At 45.6% G+C, this 13,219-nt stretch overlaps 1 protein-coding gene across 6 annotated transcripts in view; it reads left to right on the top strand.

The window, feature by feature from the left end:
* Nucleotides 1-6,556, top strand: part of LOC139390780 (RING finger protein 44-like) — a 54,870-nt gene extending 48,314 nt beyond the window's left edge. For all 6 annotated transcript variants that reach the window (XM_071138147.1, XM_071138148.1, XM_071138145.1 and 3 more), the window contains 2 exons: nucleotides 5,305-5,404; nucleotides 5,927-6,556. In XM_071138147.1, the coding sequence (XP_070994248.1) occupies nucleotides 5,305-5,404; nucleotides 5,927-5,989 (163 nt within the window). In that variant the 3' untranslated portion in view covers nucleotides 5,990-6,556. The remainder of the gene's footprint in view (nucleotides 1-5,304; nucleotides 5,405-5,926) is intronic.
* Nucleotides 6,557-13,219: the final 6,663 nt, after the last annotated feature.

Here is a 13,219-nt window from a genome sequence, read left to right as displayed (position 1 = left end):
CATATTGCACTGTACATATTCTCATCTATAGTATTATGCCCAAGTTCGTTGTGGTTTGTGTTTTAGAAGAGTGCAAATGGCGGATGTAGCTGCATTTCCATACAATTATTGAGGTGAATGATTATTCTCTCTGATCTATTGAAAATGTGTTCTACTGTAATCAATTTCTGTCTGTAGTGATCACTTGGTAAATGTTGACACGTTTTTTAAGGTGCTTATTTAGCAAAATACAAGTAATAAACGTCCCTTTTTCAGGACCCTGTCTTTCAAAGATAATTCGTAAAAATACAAATAACTCCACAGATCTTCATTGTAAAGGGTTTAAACACTGTTTCCCATGCTTGTTCAATGAACCATAAACAATTAATGAACATGAACCTGTGGAACGGTCGTTAAGACACTAACAGCTTACAGACGGTTGGCAATTAAGGTCACAGTTATGAAAACGTAGGACACTAAAGAGGCCTTTCTACAGACTCTGACAAACACCAAAACAAAGATGCCCAGGTTCCCTGCTCATCTGTGTAGGCAAGCTGCAAGGAGGCATGAGGACTGCAGATGGGGCCAGGGCAATACATTTCAATATCTGTACTGTGAGAAGCCTAAGATAGCGCTACAGGACGGACAGCTGATCGTCCTTCCAGTGGCAGACCATGTGCAACAACACCTGCCCAGGATTGGTACATCTGAACATCACACCTGCGGGACAGGTACAGGATGGCAACAACTGCCCAAGTTAAACCAGGAACGCACCATCGGTGCTCAGACCGCAATAGGCTGGACTGAGGGCTTGTTGTAAGGCAGATCTTCACCAGACATCACCTGCAACATTGTCGCCTATGGGCACAAACCCACGGTCGCTGGACCAGACAGGACTGGCAAAAAGTGGTCTTCACTGAGGAGTCACGGTTGTGTCTCACCAGGGGTGATGGTCGGATTCGCATTTACTGTCAAAAGAATGAGCGTTTCACCGATGCCTGTAGCGGGATCGATTTGGAGGTGGAGGGTTCGTCATGGTCTGGGGCGGTGTGTCACAGCATCATCGAACTGAGCTTGTTGTAATTACAGGGAAGACATCCTCCTCCCTAATGTGGTACCCTTCCTGCAGGCTCATCCTGACATGACCCTCCAGCATGACAATGACACCAGCCATACTGCTCGTTCGGTGCGTGATTTCCTGCAAGACAGGAATGTCGGTGTTCTGCCATGGCCAGCGAAGAGCCCAGATCTCAATCCCATTGAGCAAGTCTGGGACCTGTTGGATCGGAGGGTGAGGACTAGGGCCGTTCCCCCCCAGAAATGTCAGGGAACTTGCAGGTGCCTTGGTGGAAGAGTGAGGTAACATCTCACAGCAAGAACTGGCAAATCTGGTGCAGTCCATGAGGAGGAGATGCACTGCAGTACTTAATGCAGCTGGTGGCCACAATAGATACTGACTGTTACTGTTGACCCCCCTTTTGTTCAGGGACACATTATTCCATTTCTGTTAGTCCAGTGGTTCTTAACCTGGGTTCGATCGAACCCCAGGGGTTCGGTGAGTCAGTCTCAGGGGTTCGGGCGGAGGTCAAGACACACATCCGACTCATATGATTCGTGATGACACGCCCCACTTGGCCATCATAGGCTGCAGGTGATCACGCTACATCGCTTGGCCTATCTGTGCTGCAGGGAATTTGGTGCGCTCAGTAGTCGACTTGTGACTGTCGTGATGGTACGTCTTGGGATTTCTTTCTTAATATTTTAATCCCTTCATACATACTATGTCGAGCAAAAAAAGTGTGGTCGGACGAATATGTACAATATGGATTCACATGTATAACGGAATGTGATGGGAGTCAGCGTCCTAACTGCATGATTTGCAATGCCAAGTTGAGCAATTCTAGTCTAGCACCGGCAAAACTAAGAGAACACTTCCTTAAGCTGCATGAGATGGAAAATACAAGAACACAACACTCGCTGAATTCAAGGTGAAGAGAGACAGATTCGATGAAAAGGCTACTCTGCCTGTTCTCGGCTTTGTACCCATCAACAAACCGATCCTCACAGCATCGTACGAAGTTGCTTACCTGATCGCAAAGCAGGGCAAACCACACACCATTGGTGAAACACTCATAAAACCAGCTGTGTTGAAGATGGCGAAAATCATGCTGGGAAAAGAGGCTGAAGTTAAGTTATCCCAAATTCCTCTTTCAAATGACACCATCAGCGACAGAATAGAGGACATGATCAAAGACATCTTGGCTCAAGTAGTTGCAGATCTGATTTCAAGCCCGGCAAAATTCAGCCTTCAACTCGACGAGACCACAGACGTTTCCAATCTAAGCCAGTTTGCTGTATTCGTGCGCTATGTGAAAGACGACGTGATAAAGGAATATTTTTTATTTTGTAAGCCTCTTACAACAACAACTAAGGCAGCCGATGTGAAGAAACTTGTGGATGACTAATTCAAAGACAACAATCTTTTGTGGGATATGGTTTCTGCAGTTTGTTCGGACGGAGCTCCAGTCATGCTGGGAAGAAAGTCTGGTTTTGGTGCGCTAGTGAAAGCCGATGCACCACACATCATTGTTACGCATTGTATTCTGCACAGGCATGCGTTGGCAACAAAAACATTGCCTCCGAAACTGGCAGAAGTATAAAAAATTGTAGTGGAATGTGTGAACTATGTGCAAACTAGTGCTCTGAGGCACCGCATCTTCAGTGAGCTGTGTAAAGAAATGGGTTCTGAATTCGAGGTACTTCTGTACCATTCTAACGTTCGGTGGTTATCCCGGGGACAGGTGCTGAATCGTGTTTTTGCCGTGCGTGTGGAATTAGCCCTGTTTTTGCAAGAGCACCAACATTGTCATGCAGATTGCTTCAAAAATTCTGAGTTCATTCTCATTTTAGCGTACGTGGCCGATATCTTCGCAGCTCTCAATCATCTCAATCAAAATATGCAGGGCGGTGGAGTCGACATCATCGAAGCGGAGGAAAACCGGAAGGCTTTTCAAAAAAAGCTACCGTTATGGAAACGACGAACAGAGAACGATAACTTCGCTAACTTTCCCCTGCTGGACGACTGTGTAAGTAAGATCGAAGATGTATCTGGAATCGGAGACATTTCTGTACCCAAGCAATTGCCACGCACTTAGATGAGCTTGCAAAGTCTCTCGACGAATACTTCCCTACAAGAGAGTCATATCCAGCATGGGTGAGACAGCCGTTCACGTTTAGTGTTGAGACAACAGATGTCAATGATGAATACCTCGATGAAATCATTGAAATTCAGCAGAGCCAGGTTCAACAGCAACTCTTCAGAACAACAACGCTTTCAACGTTTCAACAAATGGTAACGTACCCTGTTATTGCTAAGAAAGCTCTAGAGATTTTCATACCGTTTGTTACAACATATCTTTGCGAGCAATCCTTTTCGAGGATGCTGGACATAAAAACGAAGAAAAGGAACAGACTTTGTTGCGAAAATGACATGAGAGTGGCACTTGTCAAGGTGAGCCGCGCATTTCTGAACTGGTCTCTGAAAGGCAACAGCAGAAGTCACACTGATTTGCAGTAAATATTCATTATTATGTTTTTGTGTGAAAATCATGTTTTGATGATTTTGTTCTTTGAACACAGTGATGTTGATGCACGGTTCATTTTGTGCACCAGTAAAATATATACCTATGTTTTGAAAAAATCATATTTTATTTTTCCAAATAAGAAGGGTTCGGTGAATGCGCATATGAAACTGGTGGGGTTCAGTACCTCCAACAAGGTTAAGAACCACTGTTAGTCACATGTCTATAGAACTTGTTCAGTTTATGACTCAGTTGTTGAATCTTGTTCTGTTCGTACAAATATTTACACATGTTAAGTTTGCTGAAAATAAATGCAGTTGACAGTGAGAGGACATTTATTTATTTTTGCTAAGTTTGTGTGTGTGTGTATAGGGACTCATTTTTATGTATTGGCCTTCAAAATATCGTGACTTATTTTAGCATGATTTATTGATTTTGATATTAGTGAAAATGAGTTTGTCCTGGCTAGTCAGAGCAAACGTAGCTAGCCAGTACAGCCTGCGTAGTGCTGGTGGTGTAGGCCTAGTTAAGCATGTTAGTGCAACGGTATCTTCTAAATCCGAGAGGAGTAGGTGAAGCATGAATGTTAGCTAGCTACATGAAGTAAGAAAACATGTAATGTAACATCTAATTTGGGTCCCCTGGAAACACTGACCAACACTTTGGTTCCCACCCTGTTAATAATTCCTCTCTGGCTTAATCATTTGTTCTCATGTCAAACAACAACAACGCATTCAAGATGCTGCCCACTATATTCCAACTATAGAATTAGAATCAGCATATTTCCATGATTCCACCAGTTAACTAGGCCTAGAGATTTTCCCATCATGCACAGTGTGAAAATGAAAACGATAAAAGTGCAGGAAATGCAGACATTTATGAAAATGCTCAAGTTGTATTGAACAGTATGAAACAATCAAATCCCATTAAAAAACACTATAATATATGTTGCCACGCTAGGGTCATGAAATACTCCAAAACATGAAATACTCAAAAACATAAAATACGACAAAATATGACAAATATGGTGATCATATTGCCCTACCTACCTACCTACCTACCTACCATCCACCCATCCATCCATCCAGCCACCCCATCCATCCATCCATCCATCCAGCCACCCCATCCACCCATCCATCCATCCATCCATCCAGCCACCCCATCCATCCAGCCACTCCATCCAGCCACCCCATCCATCCATCCATCCATCCATCCAGCTACCCCATCCATCCATCCAGCCACCCCATCCATCCATCCATCCAGCCACCCCAGCCATCCATCCACCCATCCACCCCATTCATCCAGCCACCCCATCCATCCACCCATCCATCCATCCATCCACCCCATCCACCCATCCACCCCATCCATCCATCCATCCATCCCATCCACCCATCCATCCATCCACCCCATCCATCCACCCATCCATTATCCCATCCATCCACCCATCCACCCCATCCATCCATCATCCCATCCATCCATCCACCCCATCCATCCACCCACCCATCCATCCATCCCATCCATCCATCCACCCCATCCATCCATCATCCCATCCACCCATCCATCCATCCACCCACCCACCCATCCCATCCATCCATCCACCCCATCCATCCATCCATCCACCCCATCCATCCACCCCATCCATCCACCCATCCATCCATCCATCGTAACAGTAACTGTCTTGTCCTTTTTAAACATGCAGTATTTCAGAACCTGATGATGCTCTGTGTGATACTCTCTCTTCCAGGTGTGTGGTGTGCTTTAGTGACTTCGAGTGTCGGCAGCTGCTGAGGGTATTACCCTGCAACCACGAGTTCCACGCCAAGTGTGTCGACAAATGGTTAAAGGTAAGCCCATTCCATCCCATCGTTAACTCTACGGTGACGTCTCAAATGGCACCCTATTCCCTGTATAGTGCACTACTTTAGACCAGGGTGGCACCCTATTCCCTGTATAGTGCACTACTTTAGACCAGGGTGGCACCCTATTCCCTGTATAGTGCACTACTTTTAACCAGGGTGGCACCCTATTCCCTATATAGTGCACTACTTTTAACCAGGGTGGCACCCTATTCCCTATATAGTGCACTACTTTAGACCAGGGTGGCACCCTATTCCCTATATAGTACACTACGTTTGACCAGGGTGGCACCCTATTCCCTATATATATAAAAGTAGTGCACTATATAAGGTAGGGTATATACCAGGGTGCCACCCTGGTCAAACGTAGTGCACTATATAGGGAATAGGGTGCCACCCTGGTTAAAAGTAGTGCACTATATATAATAATGTGTGTGTGTAGGGCATAGGGCTCCGGTCAAAAGCAGTGTACTAACACCTCCTTTTTGTTCCCTTTTATCTTCCTTCCAGACTAATCGCACTTGTCCAATTTGCCGGGCGGACGCGTCAGAGGTGCACCGCGAGGTGGAGTGACTGATACCCAGGCTTTGAGATCTTTGATTGGAAAGCAGCACAAAACGAAACCCACTGGAGCCTGTCTGTCTTAGCGCCTGCCTCGGTCTCAACCTGCCCGGGGCCTTCTGCCACCTACCCTGCCTGCTTCCTGCGGCCTCCTGCCACCACTCCTGCCTGCTTCCTGCGGCCTCCTGCCACCTACCCTGCCTGCGGCCTCCTGCCACCTACCCTGCCTGCTTCCTGCGGCCTCCTGCCACCACTCCTGCCTGCTTCCTGCGGCCTCCTGCCACCACTCCTGCCTGCTTCCTGCGGCCTCCTGCCTGCGGCCTCCTGCCACCACTCCTGCCTGCTTCCTGCGGCCTCCTGCCACCTACCCTGCCTGCTTCCTGCGGCCTTCTGCCACCTACCCTGCCTGCTTCCTGCGGCCTCCTGCCACCACTCCTGCCTGCTTCCTGCGGCCTCCTGCCACCACTCCTGCCTGCTTCCTGCGGCCCCCTGCCACCACTCCTGCCTGCTTCCTGCGGCCTCCTGCCACCACTCCTGCCTGCTTCCTGCGGTCTCCTGCCACCACTCCTGCCTGCGTCCTGCGTCCCCCCCCCACCACCGCCTACCCTGCCTGCGTCCCCCCCCCCCCTCCTATCACCACTCCTGCCCCACTTCAACAACAATAAGCAATCTAAGATTGTATGTTTGGAGCTCCTTCCCCCCGGTCGTTCCTCTGCTGTGTCTGATGAAAAGCTCCAGCCTACCATAGCCTCATAGCCACAGAGTTGTCCAGTCAGTCTGCCTGCCTGGGATAGCCATTGATCCACCACCTCGATCTGCTCCTCTGCCTGCGCCAGTGTTGCGGATTCCAAAGATGTGACCTGCCAAATGTTGTTATCGTCTTAGGGCTTTTACGTTTACAAGGTTTTTCCTTTTTCGTTACCTTGTGGCTTTTGGTTAGTTCTTTGTGACATATGGGCGTTGGAGCTGCCTGCATGGGAGATGGGAGATGGGTGATGACAAGAGGGGTGGGGTGAGGGCCTGGTGGAGCGGAGAGAGGAGTCACACATCGTTCGATCAGCAGACCAGTAATGGGAAAGCCTCAACATGGTTAAAACTGTAGACTATGTAGACCGTTCCACTGGCTGACTGACCGTCATAGTACTGTAGGAGACTAGACCATTCCACTGGCTGACTGACCGTCATAGTACTGTAGGAGACGAGACCATTCCACTGGCTGACTGACCGTCATAGTACTGTAGGAGACGAGACCATTCCACTGGCTGACTGACCGTCATAGTACTGTAGGAGACGAGACCATTCCACTGGCTGACTGACCGTCATAGTACTGTAGGAGACGAGACCATTCCACTGGCTGACTGACCGTCATAGTACTGTAGGAGACTAGACCATTCCACTGGCTGACTGACCGTCATAGTACTGTAGGAGACTAGACCATTCCACTGGCTGACTGACCGTCATAGTACTGTAGGAGACTAGACCATTCCACTGGCTGACTGACCGTCATAGTACTGTAGGAGACTAGACCATTCCACTGGCTGACTGACCGTCATAGTACTGTAGGAGACGAGACCATTCCACTGGCTGACTGACCGTCATAGTACTGTAGGAGACGAGACCATTCCACTGGCTGACTGACCGTCATAGTACTGTAGGAGACGAGACTATTCCACTGGCTGACTGACCGTCATAGTACTGTAGGAGACGAGACCATTCCACTGGCTGACTGACCGTCATAGTACTGTAGGAGATGAGACCATTCCACTGGCTGACTGACCGTCATAGTACTGTAGGAGACGAGACCATTCCACTGGCTGACTGACCGTCATAGTACTGTAGGAGACTAGACCATTCCACTGGCTGACTGACCGTCATAGTACTGTAGGAGACGAGACCATTCCACTGGCTGACTGACCGTCATAGTACTGTAGGAGACGAGACCATTCCACTGGCTGACTGACCGTCATAGTACTGTAGGAGACGAGACCATTCCACTGGCTTGGAGGAGAAGCCTGGCTGTCTGACCGTCATAGTACTGTAGGAGACTAGACCATTCCACTGGCTGACTGACCGTCATAGTACTGTAGGAGACTAGACCATTCCACTGGCTTGGAGGAGAAGCCTGGCTGTCTGACCGTCATAGTACTGTAGGAGACGAGACCATTCCACTGGCTTGGAGGAGAAGCCTGGCTGTCTGACCGTCATAGTACTGTAGGAGACTAGACCATTCCACTGGCTTGGAGGAGAAGCCTGGCTGACTGACCGTCATAGTACTGTAGGAGACTAGACCATTCCACTGGCTGACTGACCGTCATAGTACTGTAGGAGACTAGACCATTCCACTGGCTTGGAGGAGAAGCCTGGCTGTCTGACCGTCATAGTACTGTAGGAGACTAGACCGTTCCACTGGCTTGGAGGAGAAGCCTGGCTGACTGACCGTCATAGTACTGTAGGAGACTAGACCATTCCACTGGCTGACTGACCGTCATAGTACTGTAGGAGACTAGACCGTTCCACTGGCTTGGAGGAGAAGCCTGGCTGACTGACCGTCATAGATGCATGTTTGTGTAGGTGACTGATGGGTTAAAGTGACCTGTTAATAATATATGTTTTGCAATAATGTATTGATGATTTCAATAGTTTGTTCCGTTTGTTTGTGTTCTTTTCCAATCTGCTAATGCTATTGTGAAAGTGTGACTTGCTGTGGTTAAAATTAGCCTCATCTGGCACTGAGAATGATGGTCTACCACTGACTTGTTGGGGATATATCTGCTCCTTCACGCCCTGTTAGTCCCCCCCCCCCCCCCCCCCCACTGTGATACACAACTGACTGGACGGAGGGAGGAGGAAGGAGAGGAGGGGACACTGCCTGTCTGCAAATGCACCACATCCATCCTCCTCTCCGAGCCTTGGCCCTGTGCGAGTTGCCCGGCTGGATCTCAAGCAGCGCTGAGGGGGGTTGCATAGACTGTTGATTCAGACTAGCAATATTTTAATCCAACGTCGCCATTTTAAAAGGAAAACAACAACAAGCAAACATAAACAAGGAATTCTGGCTCACCCCGGGAGAGGGGGACCCCGGGAGAGGGGGCTTCCGTACCCCAGTATCACCCACGCTGACTGACTACTGCTGGGGAGCTTGATGCATTAAACCGTATGACTGATGGGTTATAACGTGGACATTTTTTTCCTTCCTGTTTTTGGAAGATCCAGGCATTTATTTGTTTGTGAGCCAAATATTCAATATAATATATATATATATATATACTCTTTCAAGATTTCAGATCTGCCTTCAATACCTTGACAAGCACAAACTCTATTTACTTATTAATCTTTAAAAAAAAAATTAAAAAATCCCTTTGTCATTTCCACTTGTTTTTAAGAGTATAGTTTTTAAATAGTATTATTTATTGGTTTTTAAACTATCTTAGAGACAACGTGTTAAAGGACAAGGTCAGAGCACTAACGTGGAAGTGTGTGGTTAAATTGAATGTGTTCTAATCTAAAGGCAACTTAACTTGGGTCAGGTCTTGTTGTTAGGCCGTGCTAACTAAATGGTGTTGTAAAAGAGTCATGTTGTATGCTGCATAGCTTCAGTGTGAAAGCTTGTCGATAATCGTCTTGTTTTGAAGACAAAAATAATGTTATAACTAACTCCCTGTTGTAAAACATCTCCAGTGACCCGACGAGACAAGACGCTCTGGCTTTGTCCCGGCTGAGCTGACTGTACTTTTTACAGTGACGATCAGGACAGGAAGGGGTTGGAGACAAAGATGGAGAGAGGGAGGAGTAGTGTTTGGTAGAGTGATACACTGTTAAAACATCCCAAATGGTACCCTAAGTAGTGCGCTACTTTTGACCAGGGCCCATAGAGGGGCTAGTGCACTATATTGGGTCTCTGTGCTCATCTTTGACTTCCAAAACAGAATGTTGTTGAGGTGTTTAAAAAAAAAAGTAAACAGTTAGTCCGGGTGTCTTTGGTAAGTGCTGTGTGTGAATAGGGGGACTCCTTTCTATTCCCAACTACCCCAATAAGCACTGCGAGGCGGATGTACCTTTTCGGATGGACATTTTGCTTTCTTGTGTAAAAAGGACCTTGCCATGTTTTCTATAGCGAATGTGAGTCTCTTTGTGACGTGTGTTACCTACCACCTTTTAAGAGAAGAGAAGAAAAAAACCCATCTTGATGAGTTTAAAGGTTAAAACCCACAGCTTTGATGAGAGTTCATCTGTGTACATATCTGTCCACTAAGCATATAAATATCGTGAGTTTGAAACAAACAAAAAAAAACAAATCACTCAGGGCCTCTCAGTAATATAAGAATAAAGGAAAACAGTCTGTTCTAATTTGACAGATGCCATGAAAAGGTTGGTGGTGGATATGAATTTTCTTGGTTGTTTTCCTCAGGCCTCGCATATTTTTAATGTAATCAATTAAAATAATAATGTTGTTTTTTTGCCAGAGTAGTGGATATTACATCATATAAATTACAAATTTAGTTTGTGTTCTTGAACAACCACACGACATGCATATTTACATAACGGTTGTGATTCCATTTTAAAAGGTGCCATTGACGCACACTATCCTACCTAAAACTACAAAGGTGTTTGCATGATTTAAAAAAATAAAAATAAGAATACTAAAAAATAAAAACCAATTGTGTATTTCCAGTGAAAGATATCTAGCCATGGGGGGGACGGTGGACTATTTAACGGTGCACAATAAGCATGCATGTCCTACCAAGTCCCAACTGGTTTTTAGCTAGCTCTAGTCGGCTTCGGGTTCGTTCTTCAGATGGCGTTCCGTCACTGCTCAGCTGATAACTGCCATGCGTTGTACTGCACACGTTTGTAACCCAACTGAATGACTACAAGATTTTATTGCGCTTTATAAAATACATTTAAAAAAAAAAAGTTGCCTGGACTTGGAACTGGGGAGAAATCCAGGATTTTAAAGTCGTTTGGTTATAATATGTATGCTATGTTGTTATTGCCTCGGATAATAAAACATGTCTAGAACCTAGTTCACTGAAAGCCATAGTGAACAACCAATAGATCTGCTTTAGGTATGATGCTGTTTGGATGGATTCTTAGAGCATGTTGCTAATAGCCTTTAAATTAGTGACGTTACATTTTAAAGAAGACTTTGTTAGTCAAACTAATAACCTAACTCTCAATGTAGATTTGACACCACCGAGGGAGGCTGCCGAGGGAGAGAACCAGCTCGTAATTATGTCTGGAACGGAATCGATCACATGGTTACGTTGTTTGATTCCGCTCCAGCCATTACAACAAGCCCGTCCTCCCTAATTAAGGTGCCACCAACCTCCTGTGCTAGATACCTTTTATTCACTTATTGAAACATTAGCACCATGGTTTGGGTGGGTGGGTGGGGGGGGGGCAGGTTTTACCTGACCATAGTGATTTTATTTTTTTTCTTCTGTCCCAAATACCAGAAAACCTCATGTCAAGTCAAGTAACTTCAAATAGAATCTTGTAGTCTTTCTGTAATCCAATTAATGAATGATCTCACAGCTTGTGTGGTGCAAAGGAAGAAATAAAAGGAATAATAAATAATAATAAAAGGAAAAAAAAGGAAATAAAAAATGTTTTGAATAAAACGCTGTTCCAATAATAAAAACAGCTAAAATAATTTATTTAGGATTTGATTTATTTGATTTGCGTCGTAGATTCACTGTTTTCCAATGACGTGTTGCTGGTGGTGGGAATAGTGGTCTGTTTACTGATTCCTCCAGCTTCTAGGGGGGGGGGGGCTCCCACCCAACAGGCCAGGGGCATTTGAAACAGATGTTCGCTTTGGTACTTGCACATTTTACCTCATGTTTGGATTTAAAAAAAATAATTTAAAATGCTTATGTATATATAAATATATAGGAAAAATGTTCTGAATGCTATAATTTTTTTCATTCCATTGGAATCATTGTTTGTAGCATTTAACTAGTTATAGTCTATATACACACACACCTGTATACTGATTGACATTTTTCAGATTTGTACTTTTTTAAAAATGAAAAGTTGCTAGTTCTGCTTGACCGAGTCGTGCGATCATATTTTTTTTTTAATAGTTGTGGCTGATTTGAAAATAGTTCACTAATAAATGTATACCAATATTACAACCGTGTCCTTGCGTGTTTTCCCCGTAACCACCATTAGAGTTGTCGTGAATGCCAGGAATGAGTCCCATCTAGCACCCTGTTCCCTAATATAGTGTCCTCTTTTTGACCAGAGCCCTAGGCTCCCGTACTGTTCAGAGAAAAGGAATGCGATTTTGTGAGACCTACACTACATCGCCAAAAGTATGTGGACAGCTGCTCTTCGAATATCTCATTCCAAAATCATTGGCATTAATGAGTTAGTTCCCCCCCCCGCCCCACTCTTCTGGGAAGGCTTCCCACTAGATGTTGGAACATTGCTGCTAAAACAGCCTCCACTCTTTTGGGAAGGCTTTCCATTAGATGCTGGAACATTGCTGCTATAACAGCCTCCACTCTTCTGGGAAGGCTTTCCACTAGATGTTGGAACATTGCTGCTATAACAGCCTCCACTCTTTTGGGAAGACTTTCCACTAGATGTTGGAACATTGCTGTGGGGACTTGCTTCCATTCAGCCACAAGCATTAGTGATGTTGGGCGATTAGGCCTGGCTCTCAGTCGGCGCTCCAATTCATCCCAAAGCTTTTCGATGGGGTTCAGGTCAGGGCTCTGTTCAGGCCAGTCAAGTTATTCCACACACCGATCTCGACAAACCATTTCTGTATGGACCTCGCTTTGTGCACGGGGGCATTGTCATGCTGAAACAGGAAAGGACCTCAGCAACAGGTCTGGCTGAAATAGCGGAATTTGAAGGGATATCCACATACTTTTGGCCATGTGTATTTATGTATTTATTAAGGGCGGCAGGGTAGCCTAGTGGTTAGAGTGTTGGACTAGTAACCGGAAGGTTGCAAGTTCAAACCCCCAAGCTGACAAGGTAGACATCTGTCATTCTGCCCCTGAACAGGCAGTTCAATGACTGCTCCTAGACCGTCATTGAAAATAAGAATTTGTTCTTAACTGACTTGCCTAAATAAATAAAAAGGTTAAAATAAAAATAAATAAAATTATTCAGGTTGGCATAATACACTTGTTCTCCCACATACCTACAAAAATCAGCAGAGAGTCTGGGAGGAAGTCTGAGATTTATCAGACCAAGAGAGCTGGGGATGGGAAAAGACAGCCAGGA

The sequence above is a fragment of the Oncorhynchus clarkii genome, chromosome 31, assembly GCF_045791955.1.
Source record: "Oncorhynchus clarkii lewisi isolate Uvic-CL-2024 chromosome 31, UVic_Ocla_1.0, whole genome shotgun sequence".
Lineage (NCBI taxonomy): Eukaryota > Metazoa > Chordata > Actinopteri > Salmoniformes > Salmonidae > Oncorhynchus > Oncorhynchus clarkii.
Note: the sequence above shows the minus strand (reverse complement) of the source record. Positions and strands in the feature narration are given on the sequence as shown.